At 55.2% G+C, this 15,219-nt stretch overlaps 1 protein-coding gene across 5 annotated transcripts in view; it reads right to left on the bottom strand.

The window, feature by feature from the left end:
• Positions 1–15,219, bottom strand: part of RNF157 (ring finger protein 157) — a 101,716-nt gene that overhangs the window by 13,938 nt on the left and 72,559 nt on the right. For 3 of the 5 annotated variants that reach the window (XM_075014886.1, XM_075014884.1, XM_075014885.1), the window contains exons 12-18: positions 14,303–14,544; positions 13,293–13,401; positions 11,704–11,815; positions 10,864–11,048; positions 9,203–9,268; positions 7,360–7,408; positions 3,268–3,378 (exon numbers count right to left, since the gene is read on the bottom strand). In XM_075014886.1, coding sequence (XP_074870987.1) covers positions 3,268–3,378; positions 7,360–7,408; positions 9,203–9,268; positions 10,864–11,048; positions 11,704–11,815; positions 13,293–13,401; positions 14,303–14,544 — 874 coding nt within the window. Of the gene's footprint in view, positions 1–3,267; positions 3,379–5,893; positions 5,928–7,359; positions 7,409–9,202; positions 9,269–10,863; positions 11,049–11,703; positions 11,816–13,292; positions 13,402–14,302; positions 14,545–15,219 lie in introns of those variants that run through there. The other 2 variants (XM_075014888.1, XM_075014887.1) reach the window with 2 other exon arrangements.

Below are 15,219 nucleotides of genomic sequence, written 5' to 3'. Positions count from 1 at the left end.
AATGGCTGCCCAAGCACTCAGCTTACAGGGCACACAGAAGCCAGCCCTCCTTTGAAAACAATGGGAGTCACTGGATCAGGTTCTTAAACTACGCACCTCAGGACTCAGCAGGTAACTTCCCCTCCGGCCGCACTTCCTCACTCCGCCACTGGAGATGCGTGTTTCTACTCGCCCTGGCCTCCCTCAGCATCTAGCCTCTGAGGCAGCTTCTCCCCAAAGAAACACTTTGGGAAGGAAGCGCAGAGATTAAACCCAGCACCAAGACACTAGTGGGGGGATTAAGGGACTGGCTCCTGGAATGAAATGAGCACCCGGCCCGGAAACCAGCTGGCTTTTCTGAAGAGCTCTACAGAGCGGGGGTAGGAGCCGTTCCGGGGATGGGGAAAAGGAGGGACATTGGTCAGAGCCTGGAGAACCAGCTGAGAAGAGGAAACGCAGGATCCGAACATGCACAGTGCCTTTGTCTGTAGGTGATCCACTGACCCTGCGCAGGCCTGCGGGAGGCAGCTGGGCCTGTGCCTGTCTGCGGAGGGGCCGCTGTGAAGCTTCATGCTCTGCTGCTCTTCACGTATGCAATCCCCACTCAGCCCAGCTCCCCCAGGCGTGCAGCGTGGTCTGCTACGAAGCAGGAGATGGATGCAAGCCGGGGCGCACAACTCAGAGACGCATGCTACTCCCTGTGCACGAGGCAGCTCTGTGATGGACTCTTAAGCAGCCGAGCCGCCAAGCAGCCGTGCAGGCAGGAGCACGCTCACCACATCTCGCAGCTGCGTATTCAGTGCTTTATTTATTCCACCAGGGCTCCCTAAATGTGGCCTTCTCCCTGCCCCAGGAAACGCAGCAGGAGCTATGCTCTGCAGAGCCAGACTCTGCTCTTCATTACACGGATGCAAACCAAGGCAGCAGCATGACTGAACCCAGTACGGTTGCTCTGGATTCACAGCGGTGGAATACTGCAGAATTTGGCCCCAAATGTCCAACCAACCTTCCTCATCTGCCCCTCATTGGCAAGGCCCCGGATGAAGGAACAGGTAACAGCTGCAGGAATGTGGTTTAAAACACAGCTGTGGATAACCAGACATTCCACTAGGATGCTCTGGGCTCCTCGGCAGAGCATGCAGGGAAGGAGACACATGGCTGCGTTGGCCGCATTCTTCTCCTCCTCTGCATGCAGATGCTGTAAACCAGCTGCCACCCCCCAGGAGAAAGGGATTTTCATGACAAGATTCAATCTGATGCATTACTTGCAGGCTCCGTCTTATGGCAGGAGCCAGTATCGTCTTGATCTCTTAGCTGCATTTCCCCAAGTGGAATAAACTGTAACAGAAGCAGGCTGGCTGCTAAGAGGGTAGGCAGTGTTATTCCCACTAGTGTTTTCAGGTGGGGTTAGAAAAGATTCCCCCCCAACAGCTGATAAAAACTAGGTCCCTTGGAAGGACAAAGGGAAGTTTCTCCAAACAGATCAGGTCTACAGCCCTCTGGGAGCTCCCTGGTTTACAGATCAGGGAGGGATAGGCAGGGACAGGGTTGCAGTCAGTTTGGCCACAAATTTACTGAAACGAGGCCAAAAATCAGTTGGGTGTTGTCATGGGCTGAATCTGAACCAGTGCTGGAATCAAACCCTCTCACTCTTCCTTTTTGCTGACACTGAAACTGGTAACTCCATCTTGCCCTTGGGCCACTTAAGAAAGCAGCTGTGGTTAGAAGGAAAGATCACCCAGCAAGGCTGAATTCTGATCCTTTATTCCCAGGAACCTCCCCCTACCCACCAGCGTTCAGGGACCATCAATAAATTTGGGACCATTCAGCAACCCTGAGCATAGGAAGGAGAGAAGCATGGACTGAGAACACTGTGTTGGGACAGAGTGAACATGAACTTTCGCACAGATGGAGTCCACTGAAAACAAACTCAAGAGACAAATACAGGAGAAAAAAGGACCCGGAGTTAGTCAAAAAATGTGGAAGGAAGAAATGGACAGAGAGAGGAAGGGTTAAGAAGTAGGGAGGAGGGATGGGTCTTTGGGGTACCCCACTAGAGGAAGAATAAATCCGGCAATAACTAGACTGCGGTCACACTCATTCATTGGCAAGTCTCCGACTCGTTTGCTTTGCAGGTGGCACTTTGAGGTGCTGGTGTTTAGATCAGAACAGGCCGACAGGATACCTGGAAACTGACCAGTGGTTCTTCATTGGGAAGGCAGGAGAGGCCCGGTGAAATTTTTTTTTCCCCCCCAATGTCTGAAAGCAACTGGAGGTCACAGACTAGGAGTCAGGTTGGCTGTGGGTACACTGACAGAGCTGCACCAATTAATTTACCCTAGCAGCCAACCTAGCCCTGTATTACTAAAATGATCTATTTCCTGCCTACAAGCAGAACATGTTCTGTTATCTAACTGGCAGACCTGCCACTGCTGGGGCTAAGGTGCTCCTAAAGGCCACTGTGCTGGGGGAAGCAGCAGTAACAACACAGTAGCCCCGTCCCAGCTGAGACCTGGTCTGGCCTCACAGCGTGCACAGGACAGAACCACGTTTGAACCTCAGCGCGACTCGGAACCGTGGAGAACGCCTGGTTCCCATCCGCATGAGCAGACCAAAGCCACCGTGCTGCAGGCCATACGCCCACTGCGATGTGGTAGCTCTCCAACGGGAAGAAGGGACCCATAAACAAATGACAATCATCCAATGATCCTAGGGCAGGTGGAACCCGCCCACCACGCCAGCATCATTCTGCGTGAGCAAGGAGTCAGTGCTGACAAAATGGGGAGAAGACCAGAGCTGCTCGTGGCTCTCAGCCTGCTCAGGTCAGTCCTACAGTGACTTGCTAGCCACCCTGGTCCTTAGCAAACCAGACCAACAGGGAGCGGTCAGGAAAGGGAAGATCAAGCATCTCTCCCCTGGCCTGGACCTGTCCCACCCTCTCACCTGAGCGCTGTGCGGTTTGAAGAGGAGGTGGTTTTGCTTCAGGGCTCACCCAGCAAGCAGCAGAAGGCCGAGACCTTCTGGCCAACAGAGGCAAAGGTTTCAGTTTGCTGCCTTCCAGGACCACTCGAGCAGCAGTTGGTACCTCCCTGCTCCTGGACTGTGCATACAGGGAGGCAGACCCTATGGCGGATCATCTGCCTGTCTCCAGAGGATCCGCCACTGGCAGCTGCCTAGCTGCACACACACGCTTGTTGCGGTGGGACAGAAGGGGGGGGCGAGAGAGAGGGAGAGTGGAAATTCTGCCCGCCCAGCCCCAAAGTTCATGTTCAGCAGACTGCCACTCACCAGGGAAGCGGGCCTCAGAGCACAGCTTATTGTCCAGCGCTTTCACGCTCGCGATGTCAATGTCATTGTTATTGTCACACTCCATACCTAGGAAAGCACCTGTCCTCTGGCCTGTAATGGAGTTAATGCAGTTAGAGAGGCGCTCGGCTGCCCCCACCTCCTTGCCGAATAAAGGGAGAGAGACAACCGTCAAAAGGTTATGAGACAGCTCTGCAAACGACAACGAGAACGGCATGGGCAGAGAGTGGACAATAAGGAGTCAGATAAGTGGGCATGCATTTGTTTCCAGCCATCCGGCTCTGTTTTCCCAGCCGCCTCCTTTCTGGTGCCAGGATGGCAGAGGTCCCCCCCAGGCAGGCTGTGGAATACAGGAGGATACTTAACAGAAACATCTATGCGGGTGAAAAGGCTGAGAAGGTATAGCTAGGAGAAGCAGCTAGTACATTACTCCCTGGACATGCCTTTGTTTGCCTCTTGTCTGTGTCTGGTACGGTTCTGACTGTGGGGATGTGGGGCTAGAATAATCAAATGCACACGGTAAAATTTCACCCATTCTCACTGTGCTGATCAGCAGAGATAATCACCCCCGGCTCCCCCGAAATGCAAGCTGCGGTGACCTCTCCCGCCTCTGAGCACAGAATCAAACCTAATTTACGAAACACCATGGCCAGGCTTTGCAAAAATCCCACTCCGCCTCTCACTGGCGGCGCTCTTCTCATCCAGACAAAGGGTGAACAAGCAGATCTACGTGCGTTTCTCCTCAGTACCATTTTACAAGGGACTTCCAAAGGAACATCCCAATTCACACGAGTAAATCCCCCTCCCTTTGCCCAGAGGCTTCCAGCAGCGTTGGTGTGATCCAACCTCCAGGGAAATCAGTGGGAAAAATCGCCTCTGCTTATAATGCGCAGATCAGGTCCTCTGCAAAAACGCCATCAGATCATTCGTGCCTGAGCTGAAAAATATTCATGGCTGATTTATCTTCTGGGTCTCCTGGAGCCGGGTTAGTTTTACAGCGAACTGCAGTGGTTGCCGTGAATGAACAAAGAAGTTTCACACTGCTGTCGCCTCGAGGGTGATTACTTTTGTGTGTGTTTTCATTTGCTAGTTGTTAAATTTCAGCTACCCAGGCTAATTGGCAAGAGCCTACTGTAAAGAAACAAACCCGCCAAGTTGGCGCTTTTTTATTTTTGCATGTGAAAATGCAACAGGTGCAGGGAGAAGGAGGGAGGGTTTTTCGGGTCGGTTTGGTGATTTGTTTTTTGCTTTGCGGTTAACCAGACACGCAAGCGTGGAAAGGGGAGGAAAAGGTGAGCCCAGGGACCTTTCTGACGTGCCCAGGAAAAGCAATGGGACTGTGACCCTGGACTTCAAAGGGAACACCATTACAGCCTCTTTCTGAGGGGAAGCGAGGAAGGGCTGGCTCCAGAAAGGAGCAAGAGAGAAATCGGAATGTGCTGATGCACCAGAGTTGTTAAGGGAAATAACATGAATCAAGAGACCTGCTTGATGAGCCTTAAAAAAGACAGACAACCACCCACCTGTACAATAACCTCTAAGGGGGATGCTTTCCACAGGCGCAGCTGAAAGCGAGAGCTCTCCAGGGGGAGTCAGGTCCCGACCTCGCATGTGCACCTTTGAGAACGCCCCCCTCAACCAAAGAGTTGGGAAAAATGACTCAAACCGGGAGGTCTGACGGGAGCTGGTCCGGCAAAGGAACTCTCTACATAGACTGTCCAGTCCTGATTGCCAATGACCACCCATGACTCGAGTCTCTGAGGAGTCCAGTTGGCTGTTTGCACGGCAGGGTGTGTGGTAAGTGTGAACGGCCACCGAAACCCCAAAAGCGCACCTGGCACTAAAGCAGAAGCTACGGCCTGGGGCACAAGGAGCCTGGGGCAAAGGGGAGAGATCGGCTGGCCCATGAGGACACTGAGATGAGGGGAGGGGACAGCTCACTCCCTGAACGCTTCCGCCTATAGCTGGTGTGAGGAAATAATTTCCATAATGGTCTTATGACTCTCATGCATGCCTCAGATTTCCGTTTGCATTGGTATCCAGCGAGGGAAAGGGGCGTAGGCTTCCCTTGGGGCAGGCTGAGAGAGAGAGGTGGATACATTTGGCTTCGATATCTGAAAAGGTGATTAAAGAGGACTGGCTGAGGCCAACCCTTACCCGAGAACCCAGTCGCCAGTCCCTTGACACCCAGCAACTGAAGGGCCAGAGGAAGAGTTCCCCATCCTGCAGCAGGGAGGCTGAGCAGAAGCCCCAGCCGGAGAACAACAGACTGGAAAGGTGTGAGGTGTGGGGTGAGGAAGGCCCTTGGGCGCTCGCTCAGCTGAGAACCAGCCAAGCCAGGAAATGAGACAGAGAAACGGGCAGGAACTGGAGTTTGCTGGGGCCTGCTCTGGACTGACCAGAACGGGCCTTTATTTCTCCAGGCTAATCTAAGGACTTCCACTGCCAGTCCAGGCGCCGAATAAATCCTCGGCTGTTTTTAAACGCTGCTTGTCCCTCGCGGCAAATCTCGAGGGAGGCGCGTTAGTCTGTGCGACTCTCTATCAGGAATCCGTCTCTCTCACGGTCGCTAAGCACTGCTCAGCGGGGAACCAGGCAGCGCTGAGCCCCAGCGGTTCAGTTCAGGAGGTGGGGAGGGTGCCCTACCGGAAGGAAGAACGCAGCTCCTTGGGGGTCTGGTACCTCAAAGGGGCTCCTCCCAGAGACTCTTCCAAAGCTAAGGGCGCAGCACCAGTTCTGTGGATTTGTGCCATGTGGCTTCTCGAATCCCTCCAGCCCATATCCGCTATGAATGTTTCGTCTATCAACGGGTCCCTTGCAGCGGGGGCTGCTTAAAGAGGACCCCAGTGTTGCAAGAAGACATTGGGCTTAATTCCCCACAGGCCTGCCTGGGTGGAATTCCAATGCAGCCGCACTTGCTTAAGCCCCGGTGAATTTCCCCATTAGCTTTACACCAGCAGTGGTAAATTCACCCCTGTGCAAACTCAGCAAAACGTCTGGTCACCCTCATCTTGAGGGTCCAGCCGGGGCCTAGGCCTCATGCCGGGGCTCCACGTGGAGGTGGATTTTGCCCAGAAAGATTGCGAAGATCCTGATTTCTGCGTAGCGTTCTAGATGCTGCTGGGCCAAGCGCCGAAAAGAAAAGGGGCCTTTGTAGCAGGCCCTGAACTACAGCTTCCTTGGGCTCCACCCCAGCACACAACACAGTTTTCTGCTTCTCAGGCTGCACTGGTGACTCCTGAGCACTACCTGAGCGGGGCTACAATTCAACACGGCAGCGTCTGCAGAACCCTCCCCTTAACGGCTAGATCGCTCCTTCCGAGAGACCACGGCCCTCGTCATGACGGCTGGTGGTGCCTGGAAAACAGGCAGAACTGGGAAGGGAACAGACCTCAGGGTTTCCCACTCTGCTCCATGCTGTTCTCTCCTGCATTAACAGCTCACCCTAACCAAGGCTATTTCTGAGCTGCTCACTGGTGACGGTAATCCACCACTGCAAGGTGTGTGGAGGTTTCTCCTCTGGTGGGACCTGGACCAATCCCCGCCCCCATCCTTGGGACGTTCACATTCCTGATTCTGGCTCGCGCGCCTCTCAGGTTTCGGCTGCCTCTAAACGCCTGGGATACAGCTCAGCAAAACAGCTGGGGAGAGGGGCAGGGAGAAGAAAGGGGATCCCAGCACACTGCAAACTGTTGCGTCTATACGCTAATTATTACTGTGCAGACGGAACCACGCCTGTGCTCTCCTGAAGGACCTGATACGGACGCAGAGAATCCTCAGAGCCTGAGCCTTGACATCAAGGGTCTCAGTTGCCTCCCAGAATGTATTGCACAGCTGCAGATGGTCTCCTCGCCCCCTCTGACAGTTACCACCCCGTGAGCCCCGGGTCACTGCGATGGAAGAGAAGCTGTGCCCCCTGCTCCTCCGCCACACTCCGTGATCAGGCCAGCTGGAATTCCCGGGAAGGCCGAATGCCCTTCTTGGACTAGGTGCAATGCCCTGAGCAGTCACTCCCTGCCTGCTGGGAAAACCACCACGCTAGGAGGGAGGGGAGTAAGGAGCCGTGTGTGTTACCGTCTTCCTGAGTGGGAGTTCCGGCCTCTTCCTCCAGGACGTCATTTCCCTGCGACACAGGAGACAGGCAGTGAACAGCAAAGGACACTCTGGCCAAGAACCAGGAGCCGAGTCCTTCGAACCCGGCCCACTTCCTCACCATGGCCGTGCGGGCCACAAACCTGGGCTGCCCTCCACCCCCCAGCACTTACCTGGCTCCCCCCAGCACCCAGCACCATCCCGCATGCCCCGTGCTCATCCCCTCCTGAGCACCCTTGGGATACCTGCTCAGCGCTGTGCCTGGGGATGCAGTGGAACTCTGCCCGCCCAAGCCAGAGCAAACGAGATCCAGACTTGGGGCCAACGTTTCTGTTAATTTTTTCCATCCAAGGACAGAATAAATTTTCTTAGGTGCACTGAGACGCGCACCACCAACAGACACGCAGGCTGGCGGCTGAGGATGTTCTGCTAATCAGCTTGGAGGCCTGTGAATGTCTCCTGGGCAGCCCCCCGCCAGGGCTCAGCATTCAGGGAATATGGCTTGTGGCCCTCCCAGGGGTAACCTGCATCCCTGCCAGAGGAGCTGCCCTTTCTGCAAGGACTGCCAGGCCTGGGGCAGCCCCTCAGCTCACAGTGCTGTGACCAACCTCTCCTGCTGGTGGTTCTCGCTCATTTCACAGCCACCCCCCTCCAAGAGCATCACACTCTAGTGTCTCTAGCCAAGGAAGACAAGTTAAGACATCTGGTGTGATAACGCTCAGGCCACCCACACAGAGCCCCCATGCATGCCAAGATAGAAGCCAAGGCTGAAGCGCGGGACAATTTTTCAACAGAAGTTTGTTGAGGGGCTGTGAAAAGGCAGATGCTGACAACTTTCAGCCGACTCATGCAGGTTTTGGCAAACGGTTTCCATTGCAACCCATTTTGTTCAATTTCTCAAAGGCCTGCTTCAAAATTTCCTTTGCGTCTCTGTTCGAAAATTGAGAAGGCGCCCAAGAATGCTCAAAACGGAAAGGGAGCCCTTTGCGCCAGGCTGAATGGAGCAGTCTGTTAGACCCGAAACAGATTTTTTTAAACAATCCGATGCGACAAAAATTTCATTTTTGGTTTGACCTGAAATAATTTTTTTTTTTTTTAAATTCTGAGCTGCCACCAAACCAAAGTCCAGTAGACTCCTGACTTATGCAGAGGCTGCGTTTTTGTGCAACCCCAGGTATGTCAAATTTCGTGTTACTCGGGGGAAGCCAGGAAACTGACCAGCAGTGCAGCACTGGTCAGTTTCCCAGCTCCCCTGAGTGGCAGGCACCACAGAACCAGGCACCAGCTCCCCACCGCTCTGAATCACGTTAAACCGAGATACATGCAACTTGAGCGCACATATCTCGGGGTTCTACTGTAAATAATCCATTATTCACAGCGCCACCCAGGACTCCATCTGTTGAGCTAAAGAATAGCTCCTTTGTGCAAACAACAAGGTTTTATACTCACTGGTGCAGGGCTCTCTTTGCAAAGAAAGAGGTGCTGGGGCTCAAAGAATTGCTTTTCCGTTCATTTCAGCCCAGAGGTACTGGGGCTCGGACCAAGCAAGGCCTGGCACAAATTAAGCCCTGAAGCGGCGACCAGAGACTAGCAACTGGCGTGATCACAGGGGAATCTAATGTTGTGGTGTCCAACACGCTAGCCACATGTGGCTATTTGGCTGGTTGAGTGGGGCTAGTTGGGCTGAACAATAAATATGGTTTCAGAATAGATGTGGCTACAGCATCAGAACTGGTTGGCCATCGTGGATCTAATGTACCGTGTCGCTCATTGATCATAAAGAACAGCCGCTGACAAGTTCCCTCCTCTGAATGTAGGTTTTTACCTCTGCATCTCGCTCCTCTGCGGAGATACTGACAAAATTTTGATCTGGAGATCCCACTGGGGTTGACTGCAAAAGGAGGACAGGAGACATCAGGCAACTCTACCTGCATTGTCTGTCCGTGAATCACTGCAATAAGCTGCCAGCATTTGCCATCGCTCACGGTGCCCTGACGGAGCTGGACTAACAGACCCCAGTGAGCCGGGCTGTTTTCCAGAAAGGCTCTGCAGCGGATTCACGCTCTCTGTTTAGCGCCGGCCAACGGAGCGAACAAAACGTTTTTCAAACAAGGTTCCAATCCTCGTTCCCCAGGACAGACGCGTTTCTGAGTTTAATACACAGGGCCCCGCGACTATCATGCTGACGATTTCATCAAGCTGCTGTTTAAGATAACACCCCGTGGTCCCTCGGCAACCAAATCACTGGAGTTTTCTGTAGCCCCTAAGGCCTTAATTGCAGTAGGAGCTCGCTGTGGTAGGCACTATGCCAGCACATGCTGAGAGAGAATGGTCAACCGCTGCTGAGGGCCCCAGGGCAAGATGGGGCGGGGCCGAGAGTGGAAGGGGTGGGGCCTAGGGTATTTGACCCTCAGTGCCACTGGGACCACAGCACTTCCCCGCTTTCCCCACTCCCTCCCAGCCACGTGCAGCCAGGGCAGCGCTGTTGTGGTGTTTCAAAGGGGCCCAGAGCTCCTATTACCACTGCTATCAAAATAGCAACTGCAGCTGGGCCTCTGTGCAACACCAGACTCAGGGACAACTGCCCCGTCAACAGGCCCGGAGACGGCCCCCACGCTGAAGAGCGGACAGTGCCAGAAGATATATTGGAGAGGCACAGAGGTGCATTGACTTGCCCCAGTCTGGACAGAGTCGGGAGTAGAAGTGAGGTCTGCCGAACTCCCTGCCCAGTGCCCACCCCACTGGGCCGGACCGGTTCCAAAAGCCAGTTCTTTGCTACCGTCTTGTATTGCACACGCGCTTTTGAGATGAAATAGTTACAAAGCAAAGGGGGATGAGGGAGGGAAGGGGAGAAGGGAATACTGACGCCTTCCTGCTGCTGGGGGGCAAACCGTTTGAGAACTGAGTCGGTCCAAACCGAAACGACAAACGGGAGCTGCATTCACCGCAAACTCGTTCCAAAGATATGAACGCTCTAGTGCCTGGAGTGGTGGCGCAGCCACGTTTAGTGGGGCGACCAGGTCAAGGTTGGGTTCACCGCCTGAGAGAGCGGAGGTCTCCTCTTCCAAAGCCCTTCAGTGACTTAGGAGGCTAAATCCCATTTTCAAAGGGGACTTAGGCACTTCGTGGCCTAGTCTGACTTGGCTTTCAGAAAGGCCTAAGTTCCTGTTGACTAATCAGTCACAGAGGCCCCAAGTCACTCGGGCATTCTGAAAACTGGAGCGTTTCCACACGGACAAAAAAATTGCTCAGTTGGCCCACTTCATCTGGAACAGTGATGAAGGCTAGATGCTTCATATGCAGATGTAAACTCCCCCATCCCCAGGGCAAACCACTGCTCCCCTGCACACACACACAGCCCTACACACAAGTAATCCATCACACTGGGTAACACTGTTCCACAAAGAGGGACACTTCTTGCTGAGCTCAGATGGTGATCAGCTTCCCCCCCAATGCACCAAGGGCCTGTAGGTCCACCGCACCTACCTCTCCTTCTGAAGGAATCCCACTGGCGGCAGCAGAGGACGGGAGCGGGTCCCCTTCATCCTCGGTGCCCGGTGCCACGTAGGAGCCAGACATGGAGGACATGGTGTCGGTGCTGAGCTGGGAGTGCCGACTTGGGGAGGAGGCCATGGACATGATGGACTGTGCCAGGCTGCTGCTGCCGGGATCTAGAGAGAAAAGGGAGCCTGGAGAACACAGGGCACCAAGAGAGAGGGCAGGACAGCCGGGGCTGTGCAGGCTTGACTGCCAGGGAAACCGTTTGCAGCACAAATTCTACAATCATGGGTGTGACTTCACCATACTCTCGCTCTCTGCTACTGTCGTCTGCAACCTGGGACCCTGCCTCTGCGTCCCACAGCCTGGAGACTGCAGCTGGCAATTTCCCTTGGAACAGCTGACAAAGAAACAGCTTCTCTCTCTCCCTGCGTGCGTGCGCACATACACGAGCACGCTGCTCCAGTGGGAACAAGCGCCGGCTACACGTGGGCTTCTCTGGCCTGCGTTATGCAGGTCAGATTAGATGATCACAACGTCCCCTCTTCTGGCCTTAAATCTCACAAATCTGCGGGTAACGTGGTTTCACCATTAACATATTAACACACCAGCTCACATCCTGTTCATGCAATGCCTGAGCTACTACCAGCAAGATGCAGACAGGACTAGGGCAAGCAGGATCGGACCCTTGGAAGCACCTTGGGACAAGACCTTTGCCTTCTCTTCTTCAGTCGCAAAGCGCCACCGCTCCTATGGCACGAAATAAAGCAACAAACCGGAAACCAAGCCACCACTGCCACCCTGCTTGTCCCCCTTCTCCTGCCGCACCTTCTGGGGAGGAGATGGTGGAGGACAGAGGGGTTCCTGTGCAGGACGAGTGATTGATCGCTCCCGAGGAGGCCAAGGTGAGGTTTTCACTCTCTGGCGTCACGCCGCATTCCTGGAGGGAGAGCAAACACCCCAGAGTAAGGGGATGACAGGTCCCAGCTGGTGAAGCCACTGCTCGTATTTGGTATTTTCAAGGCATTTAGGGCTTGTGGCAGATTCTGAATTGGCAGCTGTGGGGAGTAACGGCTTTGAGGCTTCAGGACAATAAACAGAGCAGGCGCCTTCACAACATCCCACTAACTTGCCTGTTCTCCGGGGCCACTGCGTCTTGGTGCTCATTCTGCCTTTGGCCTTGCTGGTGAGGCTGCCAACAGGTGAGCCAATTATCAGCTGTTTGTGACACGCCTGTCCCCGTAGGGCCTGGAGTAAGACCCGTTCACATCAGCCACTGCACTGCTAACAGATTCCGAGCCGGCAGTGCACCGATATGGCCGAGGGGAAGCCACCAGTGAGCGAGTTTTTGGGACACACACAACAGACCAATCACCGACAGACAATGACAGAGTTTGTGGAGACAGCATCCTCGACCGGTCAGAGAGCAGGGCTGGGAGATGGGAGATCTCGGTGATATTCTCTACCCTACCCTGACTTCTGCTCTGGGATCGTACTTCACCTGTTACCCACCTCTACAAGGGGGCTAATAGGGACCCATGTCCCATGATGGGATGTCACTGGGGGTGTCTGACTCCACGTCTAAAGTAGTAAGTAGCAGGGGCTCTGAACAAGTGGCTAGGGAAGGATTCTACGCAGAAAATGGCAGTGTAAAGATAGCACCTACTTATTAAACAGATTGGATTCTGAATTCCCACCCAAGGCCAACCCACTCAGGGTCTCTCTTCACTATGTGGAAAATCGACTGTGCGCGCCTAGTGGGGATGCACCAAGTTGAACCACTAGAGGTCGACAGTCAACCCCATATTCCTCCATATCGCGCGGGGCGAGGGAGATTGACGAGGGAGTTTCTGCCATCGAGCTCCCTCCGTGAGGACGGCCAGGTAAGTCGATCACTGCTATGCGATTGCCGGAGCTAGAGTTGACTTAACGCCCAGCGTAGACCTGGCCCTAGTCTGTGTTACGTTTCACAGCCATCAGCCCAGCAGAAGCAACACACCCGGGGCAGCCAGCAGGATGCTTTCCCGCCTCCGGCAGCATCAGCAACACTAACTACGCTCATGCTCCAAGGTGACTCCTGCCTCTGCATGCTGTGTGCCCCCCGTTACGTCGGTGCAAGTCCACCGAGGGCAACAGGGTGCAGAGGGGTAATGGAGAGAGGACAGCATGGGGGTGAGGAATTTTCAGGGCACAAGGAAGAGGCAGCCCAGCTTGATTCTCAGACCTCAGGCTGAACTTGCAGGGTTGCTCATGAGGAAGGAAAAAAAAAAACCCCACAGCTTTGCTTGCAAAGTGGACTCATTTCATACAGAACGACCGAGGAACAAAAACCAACACAGAACCCCAGAGCGTCCGGTCTGTGCAGGTTCTGCACTCCAGACAGCTGGGCTAGGACCAGACCCCTGCTAAACAATCACCTCCTCATGCTGGCGAGGAGACTTCCTTCTGGAAATGCTGATTTCCGATTCGCTGCAGGATTTCTGATCGTCGTCTTCATGCACGACGGAGGACGCCTGGGAAGCCGACCTAGCAAGGCGGGGAAAGGAGCTTGCCATTAACACACAACGCACCAGCACACCCAGGCTGGAAATGAAGCTGGCTACAGCCCATCGTAGGAAGCTGCCTCCGCTGGTGAGAAACAAGGCAATCAGCAGAGGGCGTAACAGCAATAGCTGCAGTCCTGTGGCAGGGGAGACAACCCGTGGTAGCCCAGACCCAGGTGAGGTCTGGGAGGCCCACATGGCAGATGGAGCAACATGCTATTTATATGGCTCAGCAAAACAAGTGTCTTTTCTTTTGCCCTGTTCTCCATACAGGACCTTCCCCTCATCCGTCCCACTTTCTAGGCCAAAAATCCGTCGCCAGGCTAACGCCGGAGGAGTTCTCCTGATCTCACCTGAGCGCTGCCCTACTCTAGCTGAACCCAAATAGTAGCAGTGGGTGTCTGACACCTGGCCGGACCCAGCCCTTCGTCACCCCGGCCGTTCCTTGGCATTGGCGCATTAATCCCTCTACTGCAGGTCTCCGCTGCAGCATTTCCACAACCTGCTAATCGTCCCCTGGACAATCTGGATGCAACAGAAACATGGGGCAGCATTGTGGGGCTCGGGGAGGCTGTTTCTGCTCCGGCGTGCTGGGCGGGACCACACCAGGCAGACAGGGCCCATCAGGGCGAGGTCAAGGGGCCTTACGCAGACACGGCAGCAGCCAGTGAAGGACTCCCATAGGCACCTAGGGGAGCAGGGCCAGGCTATTCAGAAGCACTTGAGTGTACCGCTTACGGGTGTGTTCCTGCTCTGCCCTCCCAAACGGGTGTTTTGGAAGCCACCAGCTGCGGGCGGGCGCCTTTCTGAGCCAGCTTAGGACATAGCCCCTCTCTCACCCTCTGCCGTCAACGGGCCAAAGGGCAAGGCGGCGAGAGACTTACTTTGACAGGCTCTTCTTGAGTTTGAGCCCTTGGCCGCCGCCGTCGTCCGACAAGTGGTCGAGGGGAGAGAGCGTCCTGATGGGCGGCAGGTACCCGTCGCTGCCATAGGACGGCAGCGTTGCTGCCCCGCGGCCATCCCTGAGCCCGTGCAGCGGAAGGGCGGCTGGGGACGGAGCGAGGGGCCCGTTGAGAGCTTCCAGCAGAGACACCACCTCGTAGCCAGCGGGGATGTTCTCAGAAGACTGCAGGGAGCAGAGACAGGCCTGGGGATGAGCATTCGACAGCCCAGGGCTCATAGCGCGACCGCACCCTCCGCTCTGGGCTGGGCCCGTCGTTCCAAAGCAGCACCCTTTAAATCTGAAACTCGGTGGCCGGGGATGCCACAGGCTGAGCCCGGGCTCAAGGGAGGCCCAGAGCAGGCCAGGGCTGTGCCAGGCTCCGCACACCTCAGGCCCACTATGCTGATTCTGCATCCACCTTGGCTTGGCCAACGCACAGCTATGCTGAGTTACGGTGCTCCCAGCCGGGCCTGCCAACTGGAGCAACTTGCAGGGGCAAAGAGGGCAACTCGCAGCGGCCTAGAGATTCAAAAGGGCCTGGGGTTCCCCAGCCGCTGCTTCTGCTGTATCAGTGGCCACAGCCGGACTGCCGGGTCCTTTAAATCCTTGCTGGACCCCAGGCAGCACTCAGAGCTCACCATGGGGGTGCCCCGTGGTCTGTAGGGCTGACAGCCTAAGGCCCCGCCCCTAGTCCCACCCCTCCCTGGAACGCATAGCCCCACCCCTTCCACCTTGCCCTGGGGCCCAGCAATTCTGTCGCCCCCCCGCCCAGGTTCCAAACTAGTCCAGCCCTGGATTTCCCACCACACACAGCTCTGCGACCCTGGATGTGGTGGCAGCAGCAACGTGCACTGCCAG

Source organism: Carettochelys insculpta, chromosome 20 (genome assembly GCF_033958435.1).
Source record: "Carettochelys insculpta isolate YL-2023 chromosome 20, ASM3395843v1, whole genome shotgun sequence".
Taxonomy (NCBI): Eukaryota; Metazoa; Chordata; order Testudines; family Carettochelyidae; genus Carettochelys; species Carettochelys insculpta.
This window is presented reverse-complemented; position numbering and strand designations above follow the sequence as displayed.